This window comes from Elephas maximus, chromosome 22, assembly GCF_024166365.1.
Source record: "Elephas maximus indicus isolate mEleMax1 chromosome 22, mEleMax1 primary haplotype, whole genome shotgun sequence".
In the NCBI taxonomy this organism is placed as follows: domain Eukaryota; kingdom Metazoa; phylum Chordata; class Mammalia; order Proboscidea; family Elephantidae; genus Elephas; species Elephas maximus.
Window position 1 is genome coordinate 49819978 of NC_064840.1, and position 25692 is coordinate 49845669.

Genomic DNA, 25692 nt, shown 5'->3' on the forward strand with positions numbered 1-25692 from the left:
ACCAAGGATAGGCAAATTTTGTCTGTATAGGGCCAGATAGTAAATATTTCAGACTTTGTAGGACATACATTCTCCGTCACAACTACTCACCTCAGTCACTGTAGTAGGAAAGCAGTCAGAGACAGTATGTAAACAAATAGGCATGGCTGTGTTTAAATAAATTTACTTTACAAAGGCAGCAGGCTGGATTTTGTTCACAGCCTATAGTTTGTTGACCTCTGTCTTCTATCATTTAAATAAGCTGAAGACTTACACGTTTATATCTCCTTCCAGGACTCACCCTAGAACTCCAATTTTGTATATCCAGGTAACTACTCAGCATTTCCACTAGGATGTTTAAATGATATCTCAAAATTAATGTATCCAAAACAGAAGGTCCAAACTTTCTCCCCAGTCAGGCTCCTATCCCATTCTTCTCATTCTTAAAATTCCTCAGGCCAGAGTCCTTAATACAAATTTTGAGTCCTTTTTTTCTTAACTTCCCATCCTTACCCCCTAAACACTGCTGACTCTGTCTAGAGCTCAGCTATTCTCAACGAACTCATTATTATGGTTTTTGACCAAGCCATCATCATTTCTTGCCCTAAATTATTGCATGATTCTCCTACTAGTTTTCTTGCTTCTGCTCTTGCTTTCCTTCAGTTTCTTTTCAGCTTAATGCTCAAAGTAATGTTTTAAGAACATACGTCTGATTATATCAAACCCAGCCCAGGCTCTCCAATCTCTTCCCATCACGTGCAGACTAACAAAGTTCTTACACAGGGCCACAAACTTCTTCATAGTCTGGCTACTACTATTTCTCAGATGTCATCTCTCCCTACCCTCGCCCTGGCTCACTTCATTTCAGCCACATTGGCCTTTTTGCTGTACCTCAAACATGATGAACAAGGCCCCACTCTCAGTGCCTTTGCTGTGACACTCCGTTCTGCCTCACATACTTTTCCATCCAGATATGATGATTCTTTTCTTCAGGTCTCTACTCAAATGACACCTTATCAGAGAGCTCTTTCCTATATAACTTGGCACCCATGATGAATCTCTCTTTTTTAACCTACTTTACTTTTTTCTTTATAGTACATATTACTCTATGACATGCTATTTTATTATCTATTTGTTTATGTTTTTATCCTTGAACATGAATGTAAACTACCCCCATAACCTAGAAAAGTACCGGGCACAAAGTAGGTATTCAAATATTACCAATTCTTAGAGTTTCTTAAAAAGAATTGATATAATCTTTGTGGTGAGAAGAAGAGATATGATTTTGGTCATTCAATCTACCCTCATTTTTTTTTACATTCTTAGAGAATTTGCAGGATACCACAGAATAACTCAACTATTTCAAACAATGCATGCCAACTATGTATTCAACTAATAAGAAATTAACAATTAAGATTTTATTGGAGGGATCTAATAATCTTTTCTAAAGATTTTGAAAATTAGATGATAAAATTATGTTTAAGGAATACACCATCAACAGTTTTACAATCCAAATGGGCTTTGAAACCTGACAGATCTTAGACAAGTTACTTTGCTTCCCAGGATGTAGTTCCTTAGCTGCAAATTATGTTTAACAATATCTTTCTCAGGTTTGTCCTGGGTACTAAATGAGATAATGCATAAGAAAGATGCTAGAGGTCATTGTAGTTTGTTTTTTCCTTTTTTCTGTTTTTTTCTTCCTATCAACTTTCTACTGGGATTTGTTTTTCAGAATTATCTTACAGAGCTTTAGGAAAATAGAACAAAACAAAACAAAACATCGCACTAAAAAAACAACTTTTATAACTTTATGGACCTGAGAATAGTGTGTGAAGTGGCAAGTAGGTGAGAAAATTCTCTATTATGTAATATTAATATTCACTGAAGTAGTGATCACCACTTATGAACTAGTCTCAGGGTCTGAGCTTTGCTCCCCTGCTTCATTCTTAGAGAAGCTCAATAACATCTGCTGGAAAATTGCTTAAAATTATATTTAATAAAAGAGTACCTTCTAAGGTTGCTTAGGTAATAACCAGATACCTCAGGGAATTTGGTTCCTTGGTTTGGAGATTGAGGGTTGTGGTTTCATGGGTCATCCCAGCTAATTGGTTGGCCTAATAATGTGTTTAGTGCTTCTGTTCTGTCTACTAGTTCACTGCATAGTGGCTGGAGTTTTAAAAGCTTTCAAGTAGCCATTCAAGGCACAACAATTGGTCTCTATTAGCCTGGAGCAACAGAGGAGGAAGAGTCAGGAATAGGAGGAGACAATGGAATGTGTAGCTAATTGCCTCTATGAACAACTGCCTCCTTTGCCATGAGAGCAGAACTGGAGGGTTTCCAGCTGCTCTTACTGAACATTTTGACCAAATATTCTACAGAAGAATCCTAATCAAAAAGGAGAAAATGCAGAACTTAATCTGAATTTCTCATGGAATCCAGACTAAGATAATCTTTAAACCAAAAATATTCCCTAAAGTCTTCTTAAAACCAAAGTTTAGCTTAACTAGTAAGAATGTCTGCCTTGAGCATTATGCTCTTTGAAGATCTATCTATATGGGATTAAACTGACAATATCAACTCGAAAGATTAAATAGGAACAACTCAGAAAAGGAGGGAGAGAATGGTTGCAAAGCTCAAAGCATGTAACCAATGTCACTGAATTGTACATATAGGAACTTGAATTGGTATATATTTTTGCTGTGTATATTCTCAACAATAGAAAAAATTATTTAAAAAAAATTATGTTTAACACTTATACACTGCTGGTGGGGATGTAAAATGGTACGACCATTTTGGAAATTGATTGGGCACTTCCTTAAAAAGCTAGAAAGAGAATTACCATATGATCCAGCGTACACAATGGAATACTACTCATCGATAAAGAACAGTGAGGAATCTGTGAAACATTTCATAACATGGAGGAATCTGGAAGGCATTATGCTGAGTAAAATTAGTCAGTTGCAAAAGGACAAATATTGTATGAGATCACTATTATAAGAACTCAAGAAATAGTTTAAACAGAGAAGAAAATATTCTTTGACGGTTACGAGGGGGGGAGGGAGAGAGGGTGGGAGGGGGTACTCACTAATTACATAGTAGATAAGAAGTACTTTAGGTGACGGGAAAGATAACACACAATACAGGGTAGGTCAGCAAAAGTGGACTAAACCAAAAGCAAAGAAGTTTCCTGAATAAACTGAATGCTTTGAAGGCCAGCGTAGCAGGGGTGGGGGTTTGGAGACCATGGTTTCAGGGGACATCTGAGTCAAGTGGCATAATAAAATCTATTAAGAAAACGTTCTGCATCCCACATTGGAGAGAGGCATCTGGGGTCTTAAACGCTAGCGAGTGGCCATCAAAGATGCATCAATTGGTCTCAACCCACTTGGATCAAAAAGAGAATGAAGAACACCAAGAATACAAAGTAATTATGAGCCCATGAGACAGAAAGGGCCACATAAACCAGAGACTACATCAGCCTGAGACCAGAAGAGCTAGATGGTGCCCGGCTACAACCCATGACTGCCCTGACAGGGAACACAACAGAGAACCCCTGAGGGAGCAGGAGAGCAGCGGGATGCAGACCCCAAATTCTTGTAAAAAGACCAGACTTAATGTTCTGACTAAGACTAGAAGGACCCCAGTGGTCATGGTCCCCAGACCCTCTGTTGGCCCAAGACAGGAACCATTCCGAAGCCAACTCTTCAGACAGGGATTGGACTAGACAATGGGTTGGAGAGGGATGCTGATGAGGAGTGAGCTTCTTGGATCAGGTTGACACTTGAGGCTATGTTGGCATCTCCTGCCTGGAGGGGAGAGGAGAGGGTAGAGGGGGTTGGAAGCTGGTGAAATGGACAGGAAAAGAGAGAGGGGAGGGAGAGAGTGGGCTGTCTCATTAGGTGGAGAGCAATTGGGAGTATGTAGCAAGGTGTATATAAGTTTTTGTGTGAGAGACTGACTTGATTTGTAAACTTTCACTTAAAGCACACTAAAAATCATAAAACAAAAAAATTATATTTAATAAAACATATCATACCATGTTGACATAATTCACCATCTCAAAAACTCTCTTTCTTATTTCCTCTGGATTTTTATTGTACTTTTTAAACTAAAAGACAACCAAGATAAAAATAAAAGAATTAATAGAAATTAACCGGAAAGTGTAAAAGCCAACCTTGATATATACTACTTATCAGTGGTTATTTTTAAGGTTCAGATACAAAAATTAACAGTAATAAGTTAGAAACCAATTGCTTCCTTATTTCTCTAACTACATTAAAGCATTTTGGGCAGAAATGTTTTATTTTTTAAAGTACTAGCTCAATGTAAGGCTTTGAGGAGTTATTCCAAACATATTTCCTGTTACACACCATGGTTACTTAAGCTGTGCAGAATTATGCAAGGAGTAGTTTTCTTTTGTTTGTTTTTAAATGAGCACTAACTGAATGCAGTATAATAAAGAAGGCAAAGTTTTAGGACTTCAAGTGATAAATTTGTTCATATTTTTATAGCATAAGTTTTTTTTTTTTTCTTTTTGGGATCACACATGTGGACCTTGCTTTTAGAAAATCCAATATATGAATATATATTCTTGTAAAAGGAGAAAAACAGTGAATATTACCAGAGATTTGAACTTTTCAGAAGATTTAATTCAGTCTTTCATATTTACTGCTCTCTGATGAGCATAAATTCTAATTTACAAATGATTAAACTATTTGATAGGAGGTAAAGTGACAAAGGGATTTAATTAGAAACTAAGTTTGGAGTCTTAAGACAATAAGAAAAGAGCATCCTTGTGCCAAAAATTTCAATTTATGCATTTTTGTTTTTTTTTTAAAGTGACAAAGGGATTTAATTAGAAACTAAGTTTGGAGTCTTAAGACAATAAGAAAAGAGCATCCTTGTGCCAAAAATTTCAATTTATGCATTTCATACCAGGTGCAAATATCTGAAAAGGAGAAATAATATCGGTTTAATAATAAACGTCAAATTTCATAGGTTCAGAACAATTTGTAACTGTAGCTCGAATTCATGATTTTTCAAAGCTGATTCAGAACATTTAGTATCTCACATAATAAGTAAATTTACATAGAAGGGGGTTTTAAAAGACACATTTATCTAATATATATTTACCTCACTATTATCCAGGACCAAATAATATTCTATATATTTCTTATTTTTCTCAATCTTCTGGTCATTCAGTTTCTGAAATATAAGAAGGAAAATTACTAAGACAACATCTTCCTCTGCAAGAATCATCTGTTCATTTGAAATGTATAATTTTATAAGAGGTTGACTGATATCTTGGAGTAAAGGATGGCAATATACCATTTTAACTCCAACTCAACAGCTAGGATTATGTGCAGACAAGACTAAGGATGTTAGATCTAGGAGGGACATCAGTAATATTCTAGTCTGACTCCTTTATTTGACCAGAGTTTAGATGGTTTCACAACTAATTCACAGGAGAGATGGAGCTAACACCAAAGTCTTGAGATTTTCTGAACAGTGTACTTTCCTTGCCATCCTGCCAAGAAATAGAAAGCCTATGACTTCAGCATTCTTCCATTGTCCTTTTAGTAGCTTTTTTATTCCCATCCTAGTGAACATAACCTCCTTTACAATAGTGCAATGCCAGAACCCCAAGGTGCTTAGTCTGTTCTTTTCTCCCTGGAAAGCCCTGAATTTCTTTCATGCACTCTAATGTTTTTAAATGTTTGTCTTTCTTAAAAAAAAAAAAATTATATTGCCTTGTCCTATGAAAAAGTAGCAGATGGCTACTTATTTATTTTATAATTCATACTAAATAATAAAATATCAAAATTTATTATGTTGCATTTCTGGAAGTGTTTATCTCTTATCAGGTTAAACTCTTCCATTAACAAAAACAAATTACTGAAGATACAATTTCAAGTATTACCTTTGGAAATGCATACTTACCCCCTTTTCCACAACACATACATACTCTCCTTAGAAACAAAATATTGATTATACTTACTACGCACCCACACTCTTCTGGGCACTACGGATACAGCAATGAAATAAATATGTCCGTGTGCTTATGGAGCTCACAAGAGACACAGAAATATAGAAATAGCAGATAGTAATAAGTGCTCTGCAGAGGATCAAATGGGGTGATGTGATATTGAGTGACTATGTTGTCATTTCAGAATAGATGGTTAAGAACAACTTCTCTAAAGAGTTGGCCCTTAAGCAGACATATTAATGACAATGAACAGCCAGAAGTAGGAAGACAATTTGGAAGATAATTTCAGCAAAAAAAAAAAAATATATATATATATATACACATATATATCAAAAAGACTCTAAGGTGAACTGATATTGGCATGTTTGAAGCACAGGGGAAAAAGTTAGTGTTTGTTGGAACACAATAAGGGTGGTGAGCAGTGGGTGAGGAGAAATTAGAGGCGATTAGGCAGGACCCTAACCGTAGAGAGATTTATAACTCATGGTCAGGTATTTGAACTTTGTCCTAAACGCAACAGGAAGCCATTAGAGGCTTTTCAGCAGAAAAATGACATGTTATTTACAATAAAAAATAACTTCACCAATTGTGTGGAGAGTGGATTCTATTCTGTGGCAAGGGAGGAATGTGAGTGAGAAGGTCAGACAGCGGCTGTTGCCATGGTTATTGTGAGATGGATGGCGCCCTGTGGTAGTCCAGAGGAATTAGCAAAGAAAAAGATCTAGAATGTATGTGGAATATATGATGGATACCATATAAGGCCACCACTAGCCTGTAGTTTGTCATACTGTGGTGGCTTGCATGTTGTTGTGATGCTGAAAGATATCCCACCAGTATTTCAAATATCATCAGGGTAACCCATGGTGGACAGGTTTCAGTGGAACTACGAGACTAAGACAGACTAGGAAGAAGGGCCCAGTGATCTACTTCTAAAAAAAAATGGCCAGTGAAAACCTTATGAGTAGCAGTAGAACACTGCTCTAAGGCTGGAAGATGAGCCGTTCGGGTTGGAAAACACTCAGAATACAACTGGGGAAGAGTGCCCTGAAAACAGAGTCATTCTTAGAGACATGAATGAAGTTTAGCATTCGCAACCTTCATCTGCTTATGTGGCATGACTCAAAATGAGAAGAAACAGCTGCAAACACCCATTAATAATCAGAATGTGAAATGTATGAAGTACGAATCCAGGAAAATTGGAAGTTGTCAAAAATGAAATGGAATGCATAAAGACTGATATTCTAAGCATTTGTGAGCTGAATTGGACAATCATATGGTCTACTATGCAGGAAATGACAAATTGAAGAGAAATGGCATCACATTTATCATCAAAAAGAACATTGTAAGATCTATCCTGAAGTACAATGCTGTCAGTGATAGAGTATAATATCCATACGCATACAAAGAAGACCAGTTAATAAAGACCATTATTCAAATTTATGCACCAACCACTAAGGTCAAAGATGAAGAAATTGAAAACTTTTGCCAACTTCTGCGGTCTGAAATTGATCAAACATGCAATCAAGATACACTGGTAATTACTGGTGATTGGAATGTGAAAGCTGGCAACAAAGAAGACAGATAAGTCATTGGAAAATATAGTAGTTGACCTTGGTGATAAAAATGACACCCAGAGATCCCATGATAGAATTCTGAAAGGAAAACAACTTATTCACTTGAAATATCTTCTACAACAACATAAATGGCAACTATACACGTTGCCCTTGTCAGGTGTGATATACAGAAATCAAATCGACTACATCTGGGGAAAGAGACAATGGAAAGCTCAATATCATTAGCCAGAACAAGGCCAGGGGCCAACGATGAAACAGACCATCAATCGCTCTTACACAAGTTCAAGCTGAAGAAAATTTAAACAAGGATCCAAGAGCCAAGTTTGGATATATCCCACCTGAATTTAGAGACCATCTAAAGAATATATTTGATACATTGAACACTAATGACTGAAGACAAGTGGTGTGATGACTTCAAGGACATATGCATGAAGAAAGCAAAAGGTCATTAAAAAGACAGGAAAGAAAGAAAAGATCAAAGTGGATGTCACAAGAGACTCTGAAATTTGCTCTTGAATATAGAATAGCTAAGGAAAATGGAAAAAATGATGATGTAAAAGAGATGAACAGAAGATTTCAAACGGCAGCTGGAGAAGAAAAAGTAAAGTATTATAATGAAATGTACAAAGATCTGAAGTTAAAAAATGAAAAGGGAAGAACACATTTGGTATTTCTCAAGCTGAAAGAACTGAAAAAAAATTCAAACATCTAGTAGGAATTCTGAACGATTCTATAGGCAAAATATTGAAAGGCTCATGAAGCATCAAAAGAAGATGGAAGGAAAACACAGACTCATTGCCCCAAAAAGAATTCATCAACATTCAAACATTTCAGGAGGTAACATATGAACAAGGACCAAGGATATTTTAAGGAAGAAGTCCAAGCTACACTGAAGGCATTGGTGAAAAACAAGGCTCCAGGAACTGGCAGAATACCCATCGAGATGTTTCAACAAATGGATGCAATGCTGAAAGTGCTCACTTGTCTATGCCAAGAATTTGGAAGACACCTACCTGGCCAACTGACTGGAAGAGATCCATATTGGTTCTAATGCCAAAGAAAGATGATCCAATAGAATGTGGAAATTATCACACAATATCATTAATATGAAACGACTTGATGGCACTAGTTTTTTTTTTTTATCATTAATATCACAAAAAGTAAAATTTTGCTGAAGATAATTCAAAAAATGATTGCAGCAGAACATTGACATGGAACTGCCAGAAATTCAAGCCAGATTCAGAAGATGACATGGAATGAAGAATAGCATTGCTGGTGTCAAACAGATCTTGGCTGAAAGCAGAGAACAGCAGAAAGATGTTTACTTATGTTTTACTGACTATGCAGAGGTGTTTAACTGTGTGGATCATAACAAATTATGAATCACATAGCAAAGAATGGTAATCCCTGAACACTTAATTGTACTCATGCGAAACCTGTACATTGACCAAGATGCAGTCATTTGAACAGAACAAGGGGATACCAAATGGTTTAAAATCAGAAAAGCTGTTGTCAGGGTTGTATCCTTTCATCGTACTTATAATCTGAGAAGCTGGACTACATGGAGAATAATGTGGGGAGGTGGGGCCAAGATGGTGAAGTAGTCAGATGCTTCCTGTGGTCCCTCTTACAACAAAGACCTGAAAAAACAAATGAATTGATTAACTATGACAATCTAGGAGCCCTAAACATCAAAGGCAAAGTTCAGGAATCAGACTGAGTGGTAGGGGGAGGGAGAGATGATTCAGAATCAGCAAGGAGTTGCCAGACCTAACCTGACAGGAGCCAGCACCCTGTAGGCTAGAATCAGCTGGGACAAGCAGTGACAAGCAGTGGAGTTCAAGATGCATTTTTGACATGAGGTGGCAGAGTCTACTCACACCTCCAGAATCAGCGAAAAGTGACACTCAGCAAAAGATAAGTACATGTGTCTAACCTACTGCATGGAACAAAAAACATTCCTTTGGGAAAAACCTCTCTCTCACTTACCTGCCCCCTTCCCTCTCTGCACAGGGTCTGAGCTGGCTTCAGAGAGTGCCACATCCCCTTGGCTGGAAGTAGGACCTGTCATGTGCCCTGAGCAATCCTCCCAGGCTTGGAGAGGGAAAAAATTAACAAACAGGAAAAAAATAATCCGCCGGCTCCCCTTAACTGGGAACTCAGTTCAGAAACAGCTCCTTTGCCTAGGCACAAACATAAGGGGTTCATAGGCTTTGAAAAACTCTTCACCCCTGCATAGACTTGTGTGGCCCATTTCAAAAGCATAAGCCCTCATTAGCAAAGTACAAGAGGGTATATACCTGAGGTTCTAACTTCAACTGTTTCAGCTATACAGTGGAGAGGCAGGTTCGTGACATTTGACACCACTCTGCCTATTAAGCAGGGTCCTTGCCAACCCACTTCAGAGGCCTGAGGACTAGTGGCTCCACCCAAGTCACCTAGCCACCTGTGGCAGGGGTCCAAGGAAAATGGTACCTCCCAGTCTTTACAGCCAACAGAATAGTACTGGGTGCCCACAGTCTGGCTGCAAAACCTACCACCTATGCACTCTAGGGAACATGGACATGTTTTCTTCACAGACACTCAGGGGCATTTGTCAGCCCCCTGCCTTGCTCGGCGCATGACCCCCTACTGCAGCCAGAAACCTGTGCCTACACCAATCACCCCTGCTCATCTAGGACTGCACCACACACTTGGTGACCAATTACCTGAACACTTGAGCTGAACTATACAAGAAAAGTAAATGGACTCCTGGGTTCACATACCTAGTAACAGCTCTAACCACCTGGTGACAGGGCATTAGAGCTTCAAAAGCACCAATAATCAAACTAACTTACTCGAGCAGCCTATTTGGGTATATCAAAACTAAATAAAACAAGAAGCTAGGACACAGTAAGCAAACATAAAATAAATAAATACAATAATTTATAGATGGCTTGGAGATAAACGTCAATATCAATCACATAAAGAGGGAGACCATGATGGCTTCAGCAAGCTCCCCAAAAAAGAGAATCAAGAAATCTTCCTGATGAAGATAACTTCCTGGAATTACAAGAGGTAGAATACAAAAGATTAATATACAGAACTCTTCAAGAGATCAGGAAGGAGATCAGGCACAATGCAGAACAAGCCAATAAGCACACAGACAAAGCAACAGATGGCCTTTTAGAGAAGAGCATAATGAAAAATTTAATAGGCTGAAAGAATCCATAGAGAGACAGCAAACACAAATCCAGAAGATTAACAATAAAATTTCAGAATTCGACAATTCAGTAGAAAGTCGTAGGAGCAGAATTGAGGCAATAGAAGTCAGAAGTAGTAAGATTGCAGATAAAGCACTTGACACCAACATATTTGAGGAAAAATCAGATAAAATAATTTTTTTAAAAATGAAGAAACTATAAGAATTATGTGGGACTCCATTAAGAGGAATACGTGTAACTGAGTACCAGAACAGAGGGGCATAACTGAAAATACAGAGAGAATTGTTGAAGATTTGCTGGCAGAAAACTTCACTGATACTGTGAAAGATAAGAAGATATCTATTCAACATGCTTATTGAACCCCATGCAAGGTAGATCCCCCCCAAAAATTCACCAAGACATGTTATAATCAAACTAACCAAAGATAAAGAGAGAATTTTAAGAGTGGCTAGGGATAAATGAAAAGTCAGCACAAAGAAGATTCAATAAGACTAAGCTCGGACTACTCAGCAGAAACCATGCAGGCAAGAAGGCAATGGGATGACATACACAAAGCCTTGAAGGAAAAAAAAATTGCCAGCCAAGAGTTATATATCCAGCAAAACAGTCTCTCAAATATGATGGCAAAATTAGGACATTTCCAGATAAAAAGAAGTTTAGGGAATTTGCAGAAACCAAACCAAAATTACAAGAAATACTAAAGGGAGTCCTCCAGTTAGAAAATCAATAAACCAAAAAACCCACTGCCATCCCGTCATTTCCAACTCAGAGCAACCCACTTGGTTAACAGCTGTAGTACTTAACCACTAAGCCACCAGGGTTTTCAGAAAATCAATAACATCATATAAAAACCCAAGATGAGAACATATGACAGAACCACCATATATCAACCCAGATAGGGAAATCACAAAAATAAATCAAAGTTAAAATGCTCAAAACAGGGAAAAAGAAGCATCATTAAGAAAAGATGACAACATTAAAAAAAAAAAAAGAGGTACTAAAAAATGTAGTCATAGATCTTTCATATGGTAAGGAACTCAAGGTGATATAACGAAAAAAAATTAGTTTAAACTTAGTAAATTGGGGTAAATATCAAGGTAATCCCAAAGGAAACTAAAAATCCTACTCAACAAAATAAAAAGCAAGAAAAACATAATCAGCAAATACAAAAGCAACACCAATGAAAAAGAGGAGAAAAAAATATATAAGGAAAAACAACTCAGCATAGAAAATTAAGTGGAACAAAGAAACTATGAACAATAACACACAATAAAAAGACATTAAAATGACAGCACTAAACTCATACCTATCAATAAAAATGCTGAATGTAAATGGACTAAATGCACCAATAAAATGACAGAGAGTGGCAGAATGTATAAAAAAACACCATCCGTCTACAAGAGACACACGTTAGACTTAAAGACACAAACAAATTAAAACTCAAAGGATGGAAGAAAACTTATCAAGCAAACAAAAATCAAAAAAGAGCAGGAGTGGCAATATTAATTTCTGACTTTGGAGTAAAATCCACCACAAAGGATAAGGAAGGAAACTGTACAATAATTAAAGGGTTAATACACCAGGAGGACATAACCATAATAAATATTTATGCACCCAACAACAGAGCTCCAAAATACATAAAACAAACTCTTACAGCATTGAAAAGAGAGATAAGCAGCTCCACAATAATAGTAGGATACTTCAACACATCACTTTTGGTGAAGGACAGAACATCTTGAAATGGCTCAATAAAGACACGAAAGATCTAAATGCCACAATCAACTAACTTGACCTCACAGACATATACAGAACACCCCACCCAACAGCAGCCAAGTATACTTTCTTTTCAATGCACCTGGAACATTCTCCAGAACAGACCACAGATTAGGACATAAAGCAAGCTTTAACAGAATTAAAAACATTGAAATATTACAAAGCAACTTTTCTGGCCATAAAGCCATAAAAGCAGAAATCAATAACAGAAAAAGTAAGGAAAAAAATCAAACACATGGGAACCGAACAATACCTTGCTCAAAAACTACTAGGTTTTAGAATAAATTAAGGGCAGAATAAAGAAATTCATTGAATTGAATGAGAATGAAAACACATCCTATCAGAACCTGTGGGACACGGCAAAAGCAGTGCTCAGAAGTTAATTTATAGCAATAAATGCACACATCCAAAAAGAAGAAAAGCAACAAAATCAAAGAATTCACCCAACAATTTGAACAAACAGAAAAGGAGCCCTCAGCACCAGAAGAAAGCAGAAAATAAAAATTAGAGAAGAATTAAATGAACTAGAGAATAGAAAAACAATTGAAACAGTTAACAAAACCAAAAGCTGGTTCTTTGAAAAGATCAACAAAATTGATAAACTATTGGCCAAACCGACAAAAGAAAAACAGGAAAGGAAGCAAATAAACCAAATAAGAAGTGAGTTGGGGGATATCACAACAGACTCAACTGGAAATTAAAAGAATCATAACAGAATACTAAGAAAAACTGCACTACAAAAAATTTGAAATCCTACAGGAAATGGACCAATTTCTAGAAACACACTACCTACCTAAACTAACACAAACAGAGATAGAACAACTAAATTAACCTATAACAAAAGAAGAGATTGTCATGGGACAGAGAAGGAGGGGCAGGGGTCTGGGAACCATGGTTTCAGGGGACATCTTGGTCAATTGTCATAACAAAGTTTATTAAGAAAACACTCTGCATCCCACTTTGGTGAGTGGCATCTGAGGTCTTAAAAGCTAGCAAGTGGCCATCTAAGACGCATCAATTGTCCTTAAGCCAACTGGAGCAAAGAAGAATGAAGAACACCAAAGACACAAGGAAAATACGAGTCCAAGAGACAGAAAGGGACACATAAACCAGAGACTTTGTCAGCCTGAGACTGGAAGAACTAGATGGTGCCCAGCTACCACCCATGACTGCCCTGACAGGGAACAAACACATCAGAGAGTCCCTGACAGAGCAGGAGAAAAGTGGGGTGCAGAAATTAAATTCTAGTAAAAATAGAGTAAAAATAGACTTAATGGTCTGACTGAAACTGGGGGGACCCCAGAGGACATGGCCTCTGGACTCTCTGTTAGCCCAAAGCTAAAACCATTCCCGAAGCCAACTCTTCAGTCAAAGATTAGACTGGACTATAAGACATAAAATGATACCAGTGAGGAGTGTGCTTCTTAGCTCAAGTAGACACATGAGACTAAGTGGGCAGCTCCTGTCCAGAGGTGAGATGAGAAAGCAGAGGGGTACAGGAGATGGCTGAATGGACACAGGAAATACACCGTGGAGAGAACGAGTGTGCGGTCACATTATTGGGAGAGAAACTAGGTCACATAACAATGTGTGTGTAAGTTTTTGTATAAGAAACTGACTTGAATTATAAACTTTCACTTAAAGCACAATAAAAAAAAATGTGGCATCAAGATTGGTGGAAGATTCCTTAACAACCTGTGATGTGCAGATAACACAACCTTGCTTGTTGAAAGTGAAGAGGACTTGAAGCACTTACTGATGAAGATCAAAGACCACAGCCTTCGGTATGGATTACACCTCAACATAAGGAAAACAAAAACCCTCACAATTAGACCAATAAGCAACATGATGACAAACAAAGAAAATGTTGAAGTTGTCAAAGATTTTATTTCATTTGGACCCACAATCAATGCCCATGGAAGCAGCAGTCAAGAAATTAAATGACATATTGTGTTGGTTAAATATGCTGCAAAAGACCTCTGTAAAGTGTTAAAAAGAAAATGTCGTGGATTAAATTGTGTCCTCCAAAAATATATGTCAACTTGGTTAGGCCATGATTCCCAGTATGGTCTGGTTGTCCTCCATTTTGTGGTTGTAATTTCATGTGAAAGAGGATTAAGGTGGGATTGTAACACTCCTACCCAGGTCATATCCCTGATCCAATGTAAAGGGAGTTTCCCTGGGGTATGGCCTGTACCACCTTTTATCCCTTAAGAGACAAAAAGGAAAGGGAAGTGAGCAGAGAGTGGAAACCTCATACCACTAAGAAAGCAATGCCAGTAGCAGAAAAAGTCCTTTGGACCCAGGATTCCTGCATGGAAAACTTCCTAGTCCAGGGGAAGATTGATGAGAAGGCCAACAGAGAGAGAATGTGTTCCCCTGGAGTGATGCCCTGAATCTGGACTTTTAGCCTACTTTACTGTAAAGAAATAAATTTCTCTTTGTTAAAGTCATCCATTTGTGGTATTTCTGTTATAGCAGCACTAAATGACTAAGTCAGCAAAGATGTCACTTTGAGGACTAAGGTGTACCTGACCGAAGCCATGGTATTTTCAATTACTTCATATGTATGCAAAAGCTGGACAATAAATAAGGAAGACTGAGGAAGAATTGATGTCTTTGCATTTTGGGGTTAGCGAAGAATATTGAATATACCATGGGCTGCCAAAAGAATGAATAAATTTGTCTTGGAAGAAGCACAGCCAGAGTGCTCCTTAGAAGTGAGGAGGGACCAGTAGCTGGAGAAGGACATCATGCTTGGTAAAGTAGAGGGTCAGTGAAAAAGAGGAAGACCCTCAACGAGATGAATTGACAATAGCTGCACAACGGGCTCAAACATAGCAATGACTGTGATGATAGCACAGGATAGGGCAGTGTTGCCTTCTGTTGTACATAGGGTCACTACGAGTTGAAACTGACCGAATGGCACCTAACAACAACAACACCATATAAGAAGAGATGAAGGAAAGAAATTAAGTACAACTTCTACATTTGGGCATGAGCAAATAAAGGTATTGTTAACAGAGATGGCGGAGAATGTGGGGAAAATGGTTTTCATTTGGTGTTTAGAATTCAGTAGTTCTAGGAAAAAGACAAGGATGCCCTTTATCACCATTCCTATTTAACATTGTTCTGGAAGTCCTAGCTAGAAGGTTAAGAAAAAGAAATAAAAGGCATCCAAATTGGTAACGAACAAGTAAAACTGCCCCTATTTGCGGATGATGTGATACTCTACGTAAAAAACCCCAAAGACTCCACAAGAAAACTATTGGAATTAATAAAAAGATTCAGCAGAGTAGCATAATACAAGACAGACATACAAAAATCAGTTGGATTCCTATACAGTAATAAAGACAATGATGAAAAGGAAATCAGGAAAGCAACAGCATTTATAACAGCCCCTAAAAAATAAAATACTTAGGAATAAATCTAACCAGTGATATAAAAGACCTATACAAGGAAAGCTACAAAACACTACTGCAAGAAACCAAAAGAGATCTACATAAATGGAAAAACATACCATGCTCATGGATAGGGAGACTCAACATTGTGAAAATGACAATTCTACCCAAAGCAATTTACAAATCCAATGCAATCCCAATCCAAGTACCAACAACATTCTTTAAAAAGGTGGAAAAACTAATTATTAACTGTATATGGAAAGGGAAGAGGCCTCAAATAAGTAAAGCACTATTAAAGAGGAAGAACAAAGTAGGAGGACTCGAGCTACCTGACCTCAGAACCTACTATATAGCTACGGTAGTCAAAACAGCCTGGTACTGGTACCATGACAGATACATTGACCAATGGAACAGAATTGAGAATCCAGATGTAAATCCATTCACCTGTGGTCACCTGATCTTTGACAAGGGCCCAAAGCCCACCAAATGGGGAAAAATGGTCTTTTTAACAAATGGTGCTGGCAAAACTGGATGTCCACCTGCAAAAAAATGAAACAGGACCCATACCTCACACCATACACAAAAACGATTTCAAAATGGATCAAGGACCAAAATATAAAGCCAAAAACTATAAAGTTCATAGAAGAAAAAATAGTATCAACACTAGACACCTAATAAATGGCATTAATAGGATACAAACTATAACCAACGACACACAAACTCCAGAAGATAAACGAGATAACTGGGATCTTCTAAAAATTAAACACTTATGCTCATCAAAAGACTTCACCAAAAGAGTAAAAAAAGAACTTACAGACAGGGGGAAAAAAAAAAAAATTGGCTACTAGAAATCAGACAAAGGTCTAATCTCTAAAATCTACAGGAAAATCAGTACCTCTACAACAAAAAGACAAATAATTCATTTAAAAAATGGGCAAAGGAAATGAACAGATGCTTCACCAAAGAAGACATGAAAGCATCTAATAGACTCATGAGCAAATGCTTGTAATCACTAGCAATTAGAGAAATGCAAATCAAAACAACAATGAGATACCATCTCACCCCAGCATTACTGGCACAAATCAAAAAAAACAGAAAATAATAAATGTTGGAGAGACTGCAGGGAGACTGAATCTCTTATGCGCTGCTGGTGGGAATGCAAAATAATGCAACCATTTTGGAAAATGATATGGCGCTTCCCTAGAAAGCTAGAATACCATAAAAAAAAACATATGATCCAGCAATTCCACTCTTAGGAATATATTCCAGAGAAATAAGAGCTCTCACACAAATAGACATATGCACACCCATGTTCACTGTAGTATTGTTCACAATAGAAAAAAGATGGAAACAACCTAGATGTCTATCAATAGATGAATGGAGCATACACATACACACACATATACGCATAATGGAATATCATTTAACGATAAAGAACAATGATGAATCTGCGAAGGATCTCAAAACATGGATGAATCTGGACGGCATTATGCTGAGTGAAATAAGTCAATCACAAAAGGACAAATATTGTATGAGATCATTACTGTAAAAACTCATGAAAAGGTTTACATACAAAAAGAAACAATCGTTGACGGTTACCGGGGCGGGGGGGTGGGGATGGGAAAACACTAAATAAGACAATAGGTAAGTAGTAACTTTGGTGAAGGGTAAGACAGTACACAATACTGCAGAAGCCAGCACAAAACTTGTACAAGGCAAGGTCATGGAAGCCCCATAGACATAACCAAACTCCCTGAGGGACCTAATTGCTGGGCTGAGGGCTGTGGGGATCATGGTCTTGGGGAACATCTAGCTCAACTGGTATAACTTAGTTTATAAAGAAAATGTTCTACATTCTAATTTAATGAGTTGTGTCTGGGGTCTTAAAAACCTGTGTGTGGCCATCTAAGATTCTTCACTGGCCTTACCCCTTCGGTAACAAGAGAGAATGAAGAAATCTGAAGATACACGGCAAAGATTAGTGCAAAGGACTAACAGACCACAACTACCACGGCATCCACCAGACTGAGTCCAGTACAATGAGATTGTGCCCGACTACCACCACTAATTGTTCTGACAGGGATCACAACAGAGGATCCAGGACAGACTTGGAGAAAAATGTAGACACACACACACACACACATACACACAAACCAGACTTACTGGCCTGACAGAGACTAGAGAAACCCTGAGAGTATGGCCCCCGGACATCCTTTTAGCTCAGTAATGAAGTCACTCCTGAGGTTCACCCTTCAGCCAAAGATTAGGCCAATAAAACAAAACGAGACTAAAGGGGCACAACAGCCCAGGAACAAGGACTAGAAGGCAGAAGGGGACAGCAAAGCTGGTCATAAGGAACCAAGGTGGAGAAGGGAGAGTGTTGACATGTCATGGGGTTGTTAATCAATGTTATAAAACAATATGTGTAGTAAGTGTTTAATGAGAAGTTAGTTTGTGCTGTAAACCCCCATCTATAGTTTGTGCTATAAACCTTCATCTAAAGTACAATAAAGAAGAAAAAAAAAAAATTTTAAGCAAAAAAAAAAAAAAAATTCAGTAGCTCTATTCTGACTATTTTAAGTTTGTGATAAGGAACCCTGGTGGTGCAATGGTTAAGCACTCGGCTGCTAACCAAAAGATCAGCAGTTCGAGCCACCAGCCTCTGCATGGAAGAAAAGACCAGGCAATCTGCTCCATTAAAGACTACAGCCTGGGGATGAAAGGCCTGACAATCTACTTCTGAAAAATTAGCCAGCCAACAAAAACCCTACAGATCACAACCTGTAGTGCATGGGGCCACCATGAGTTGGTTATCGTTTCAACAGCAGCTAACAACCACCACCATCACCAAGGGTAACAAGGAATAACTGCTAAAGCTACCAAATAGCACAGAAATACAAACCAGTGGAGTTCTATGTATGTGCAATCTACTTAAAGGCAAAATCCACTTCACTTCTAGGCTACAAGCTGTCTGTGAAGTGCCTTCAGACTGAAGGTTGCAACCTAACACATGAAGGTTAGTTGAGGTGGATAGGGGAAGGGAAGGGAGAGGAGGGGTTCTTATATCCTATGACTGAAAATTTTTGCTATATTTAATTGGAGACTGACAACAGATCAATACGTCATCAGAATAACTGTCTTTTAAGTGGTGGGCCACAGACTTAAGCTGGAGCTCTCAGGAGCCTGTCTACCAATAAGAGGAGAGAGTTCCATCTTTCTGTTGCTTGAAATTCCATCCATATTCATGGGAGACTGAGGACAAGACCTATGGCCATTAGAATCCAGTTGCTGCATAAACTTTAGCCAGTTTATTATTATTTTTTTAATTCCTAATTTAATGCTTTACTGCTACCTGAAAATTCTAGGTAATATGGGAAATGAAACTGGTATTGAATTTTAAGGCCTTGTAGACTCTGTTTATAATTTAGCATATAATGATTGTACCTCAGTCGCCATATGAATAGGGATGCCCAAATCTGGGTATAAAATATTTTCAGTCTTTTGCTGACTTGTATTTCACCTGCCCTTGTGTGTATATGTATCTATAACCCTGAAACTATTCATATGATTAAACATGAATAACATCTTTGCTTATTTGAATAACAACACTCCAAATACAATACTTGTTATTTGGAAAAAAAAAAAAAAAAGATTACGGCCTGGAAAACCCTATGGGGCAGTTCTACTCTATCGTATAGGGTGACAATTAGTTGGCATCTACTAGACGGCACACAAGTTTGTCGTATTAGACATTCAATTGGATACATCAAGTAGGTAATTAATTATAACAGCTGGGCTTCAAAGGAGAGACCAAGGCTAGAGGTATACATTTGGCACTTTTTCTGAGGTGCCTCTGGGTGAACATGAACCATCAACCTTTTGGTTAGCAGCCAAGGCTGTTAACCATTTTTACCACCCAGGGACTCCAAGTAATACATAGTATCTATTTGAATAATAATATGAGTCCAAATTGACTTAGCAGTAACTAAGAACAACAACAACATTTAATAATAATATTTAATAGCTTATAAGTACAAAAGGGAAACACTGGTGGTGTAGTGGTTAAGAGCTACAGCTGCTAACCAAAAAGTCAGCAGTTCAAATCCATCAGGCGCTCCTTAGAAGCCCTATGGGGCAGTTCTACTCTGTCCTATAGGGTCACTATGAGTTGGAATCAACTTGATGGCAACAGGTATAAGTACAAGAGGACCCCTGGTGGTTCAGTGGTTAAGTGCTCAGCTGCTAACTGAAAGGTCACTGGTTCGAACCCACTATGGATCACAACACAACTCCACAGGAGAAAGATGTGGCAGTCTGCTTCTCACAGCCTTGGAAATCCAGAGTGCTACTCTGTCCTGTAGGTCAGCATGGACTTGAAGGCAAAGGGTTTGTTTTTTTTGTTTGTTAGTACAAAGGGGGCAGTGGTGGTTCAGTAGTTAAATTCTCACCTTTCATGCTAGAGACCTGGGTTCAATTCCTGTCCAATGCACATCAAGCACAGCCACCATTTGTTTGTCGGTGGAGGCTTGTGTTTTGCTATTATGTTGAGCAGGTTTCAGTGGAACCTCCAGACTGGACAAACTAGGAAGAAAGGCCTGGCTCTCTACTTCGAAAAAATCAGCCAGTAAAAACCCATGAGTCGGGCTGACATGGTGGTAGCTAACAACAACATTAGTACATAGTACCTCCGGTCTGTCAATTTGTCATACTGTGGTGATTTGCGTGTCGCTATGAAGCTGGAAGAAGCTATGACACCAGTACTTTAAACACTAGCACGATCATCCACGGTGCACAGGTTTCAGCAGAGCTCCCAGAGTAGGAACCCTACGGGTCACAACACAATATTACCTGATACAGAACTAATAGCATAGGACCAGGCAACATTTTGTTCTGTTGCACATAGGGTTGCCAACGGTCAGATCCAACCTGACAACAACTAACAACAACAACACCTATTTCAAAAAGGTATAGAGCAAGATGAGACTACTTAGGAGGAATGTGTACATAAAGCAAAGAAAGGGGCCAGGACTGAGCTTTGTTGTCAGCCAGAGGTGGAATACCAGCAAAAGGAAAACAAACTGAGAAGGAGTAGCCCTAGTGAAACAGGAGGCAAACCACAATAATACGACGTCACGAAAACAAGGCTATTTCCACACAGTTACAGAAGAATTGCAACAGAGGGCCCAGGAGTTAACATAAAGAGAACCATGAGGTGAACATTCATGGGAACATATAAAGACTACAACTAGGAGTGGCTCTTCTGGGTTCTCAGTATCACCAGTAGAATTTAAACCCACAGCAAATTGAACCTACCAGACTTTTCATTTAAATCAATACCACCCAGTGCTTACGGATTCTAAGAACATTTACAGGAGATGACTGGATTTGAAGTGGATCGTGAGGGAAGTGAAAATAATTATGACAAAAATATTTTGATATACACTTCAAAGTTTTGAAAACAAAATCGTATTTTTCTTCTATAGCTGGAAGCAGCATTCCATACATGAAAGGATATTCTAAGTTCTTGTGGGCAAATACTATGTCCGTTTTGTTCATTGCTATACCTCAGCCCCTATGATAGTACTTTAAGAGGAATGTGTTGAATGAGTTCAAAACAGTAGGATATTTTATCTCAAAATGATAATAGTACTTTACATCTCTGTGGTTTGTTGTAGGTTACAGAAAGTATTGTGAAAGCCACCTGTGTCTTGAGGGCAGGTATTATACTTCTTTTTAACCCTGCACATTGCTGATCATTATATCTGAGCCTTAAGTATTTATTAAATAAATTATCATTTTAACAAAAGGTTTTATGATTGTTATCTCTATGTCCTATTAATTTAAAAAATTTCCATAAAGTTTAAGAAAACTGCAGCTGCTAAGGGCAACCAGGGCAGAATACATAACAGACATAGCAAAGAAAAAATAATCATACATACAACTAGCCTGGTGGCAGGTGGGACTGCATTCTTCCGAGATCCATGTGCCCATACCACATCATCCAACCCACAGGTGCTGTTAGCCTTCTTTTCTTCAGGGTCATGCTTGAAGAGTGCATGCCCTTGTCCATCCTGATTTGTGGGGCTTAAAGGTTCAATGAAGTACCTTTGATCTCCCTGACTGAAGTAGCCTCTGAAAAACATAAGAATCCAGCCTTCTTAACAAAATGTTCCTGATTTAGCGTTTATAGACTTATTCCAGAAAGAGACCTCATGAAATCCTAATCAATCCCCAAAAGAGTTCAGGCTCATAAACTAGAGGCAATAAACTACAGTGAAACATTACAGCTGAAGTTACTCTTAGAGAATATCTGCAATTATTTTCTTTATGAAGAAATGGGACCTTTTGGGGAGAAGTGGCTTCTGCAATGCCATAGAGCAACCCATGCCAGTGCTGACATTAGACATTTCCTCACTCTCAGTCCAATGTTCTTCCAATTTTCACGCCATGTCTGCTCTAAACGTGCACTGGAAATGACAGAGGCTTTGGAGTCATATAGGTGAGGATTCAGATCCTGGGTCTATCACTTATTACCTTAGATACCATGGGAAAATTTCTTAAACTCACATAGCCTCAGTTTCTCCATCTGTAAAATGGGAATGATAATACCTACCTAATAAGATGGTTGTAAGGACTGAAGGAAATAACCCGTAAAGCATGTGATCAATGAATATTATCAGTTTATTCCCAATTGTCTCTGCTGAGGCCCTGAGCAAAGATTCATTCAAACAATATTTACGGTGTACCCATTATTTATTAAGCATTGGACTAAGGGCAAATAGTTAAAGAGAGTCATGGTATCTTCCGTCATGGAACTTATGTTCAAACGAGGAAGATGGATGTGTATCAAATAATCACAGAAATATACCATCATTCATAGATAGTTGGCTACAAAAAAAAATGTACAAAGACCACCAGGAACATATATTAAGGACACTGGATGAAATGTATATAAAATTAGAAGACAACAATAGTGAATGTAGGGAGATGAATTAGGTCATTTATTGCAGTCATCCACATAAATGATCATGGTGATTTGGAACATAATGTGGCAGTAGAGACAGAACGTAGTGAAAAATCTCAGGAAATATTTAGATGATATTATCAATAAAAAACAAAAACTAAACTAATTGCCTTCAAGTTGATTTCAACTCATGGCAACCCATATGTGTAGGGTTTTCAAGGCAGTGACGTTCTAGAAGCTGATTACCAGGCGTTTCTTCCAAGGCACCTCTGAGTGGGTTCAAACCACCAACCTTTCAAATAGTAGCTCAGCATTTAACCATCTGCACCACCCAGGAACTCCAATATTATCGACTGGGCTTGATAATTATTGAAAATGGGTAGTTGAGAGGCAAGAAGTCATCAAGGAACCTAGATTTCCAGATTGGACAAGTGGTTGTTTGATCACATTTATCATTGAGGTAAGCAACTTTGGGAAAATAGATTTGGGAGAAAATAATTAGTTTGACTTGGGACATATTGAGACTAAGATTTATTTAAGATATCCAACTGGACGTAAGGAAAAAGAAAATTAGATAATCAAGTCTGGGTGTCAGAAGAGACATCTAACATACAGACGCATGGGGAGTCATTTACATACAGAAAGAAATGGATGTCATAAGCTTGGATAAGACAAGCTAGAGAGAAAGTTTATGGTAAGGAAAGATGGAGAAAAGGAGCTCCAAATCTCTAAATATTCTGACTCCAATATTGCAATGAAAACCTATATTTAAAAACAAGCAAATGAAAAACACTATCAAGAGAAATTCTTTATCTTTCAAATTTCAAAAATTTCAAGGATTTCAGATTCATACTCAACTATAGATAAAATGAATTATATTTCTGATTCTTTGGGTTTAGAAAAGAAGCACACCACAATCACAGGTAAATATAAAACATCCAGAAAGTCTTACCTTAGACCCCTACATGTGCTGATGCTAGCATCGGAAACTTTTTCATTAATGATGTGCCCTTGATAATAACAGTCATCCTAATTAAAAGCGAAAAGAGATTAGTAAAGGCAAGTACATGTGTGTTAAAACTACTAAGTTTGAATTTGAAATATTGAAACAGGCTCTTTAACACTTTTAAACCATTTTCTACTAGACAACAGTCAACTGAGAAATTTGTTTAAAAAGCTTTTTTATGGTAAAAACTTTAACTTTTAGTCAATGATCTCAAAATACCAGAAAATACTAATAAAATGTGGGTGTTGCTGAAGTAGGATAGCAGAGGTAAATACTGTTTGGAAGAAACAAATTTACATGTATGAATTTAAACCTTGAGCCCCCAAACATCAGACATTTATTCTTATTATTGTCTAATTGCTCATTGAAATTTATCTTTAAAAAATCCTACAAGCTCTTTCCAGTGTTCTGATAATTTAGACTGTGTTTTTATGTCTTGTTTTATCCAAAGAGTTCTACCAAAGTCACTAGGTCAGCAAAACTTTCCCTACCTCCATTGGGAGCTGAATGCCCATCCTAGTACTTTTTCATATAGGTATTCATTCAAGGACACCTTTCTACTTTGGGATGGAAGGGGAGTTGGCTCATGTAAACCTTTGTATCACTGTCATAGAAGGCAATTTTTGAAGGGCTTCTAGTAGAGAACGGAGTTCAGGAAGGAAGGTAATGATAAACTACCCCTGTCACTGCTGTACCCTGGTATCTGCTCAGTCTGAGCAAAGAGAGGCTCCAAAACAAACACACAAAAAAGAGTCAAAAGTGGAATTTTTCTGAAAGAAAGAATGGAATTCTACAATTCTATCACTGAGGTACTATTCTTCAGTTTGAGAAACCACATAATTCAGACAGGTGATGGGCATTGACTAGAACACCTGATGTGTTTAACTCTTCATTCCTCTAACAACAAGCTCCTTCTACTCGTCCTCCAACAGGCAGCTCTTGAAAGCTGGAGAGGGTTACCACATCTGTTAAGGAATGCCTTTGTTCTGGTGGAAACTGCAAAAAACTTGGAGGACTGATTAGTAATTACTATCGCTGAAAAGAGCACCAGGGGTATAAATTCGATGGCAGGCAATGATACTGCCTTTGGTTCTATGAGTCACACCCCAATTAGCAATAAATCTAGGAGACTCCTATACCATTATCTGTGGGCTGGTGGTAATCTCCTTTCCAGTGGAATTGTAATGTGTTTCCATGTAGCCTGGTGCGAGGAGATCCCTGGAGGAAAAAAAAAAAAAAGTCATAGTTACTCCTGCTAATTACAAAGTCCAGTAATCAAAGCATAAGCTTTCACTGGATATGCATGAAAGTTTTAACACCTGAGCTCTTCCTCCTTACCTTTCAAGACAGGTGCAAGCATGAAAAGTGTGCTTAAAATGGAAAGATTGAGAGAGGCAGGGACATTCCTGAGTAGTATGAAACAGCATCTCCTTCCCTCATAGAACTATGCATAATGCATACTTGTTGAGGAGAGGCTTGAGAAAGATGTGGCGCAGAGAACTAAGTCAATAAAAGTGAGTGAAATAGGCAATGTTCCTCATTAGTTTAGAATAACTGCATTTTGCACCCAGTCGTTTTTAATTACCAGTGACCATTAACAACTGTGGCAGAAGAAAGTTTACTGGAACTTGACTTGAATTTGGTAGTTAGGGTCCTTCTAGCATTTTCACTGAACTTCTGAAAATTATTTCAATTACCCACCAGAAATTAGGAGTTCGAGTGTATTTTTAAAAAAGAAGTAAATAATTTATATTTAATACCATTTCCATACCGGGCACTGTTACTCAGATACGTTACATGCGTCAT

General features: G+C 37.9%; 1 protein-coding gene across 1 annotated transcript in view; it reads right to left on the reverse strand.

The window, feature by feature from the left end:
- ADAM28 (ADAM metallopeptidase domain 28) overlaps positions 1-25692 on the reverse strand; it is an 82851-nt gene that overhangs the window by 41548 nt on the left and 15611 nt on the right. The window contains exons 4-8 of the mRNA XM_049865817.1: positions 25026-25104; positions 23833-23909; positions 21856-22048; positions 5113-5184; positions 4016-4087 (exon numbers count right to left, since the gene is read on the reverse strand). Coding sequence (XP_049721774.1) covers positions 4016-4087; positions 5113-5184; positions 21856-22048; positions 23833-23909; positions 25026-25104 — 493 coding nt within the window. The remainder of the gene's footprint in view (positions 1-4015; positions 4088-5112; positions 5185-21855; positions 22049-23832; positions 23910-25025; positions 25105-25692) is intronic.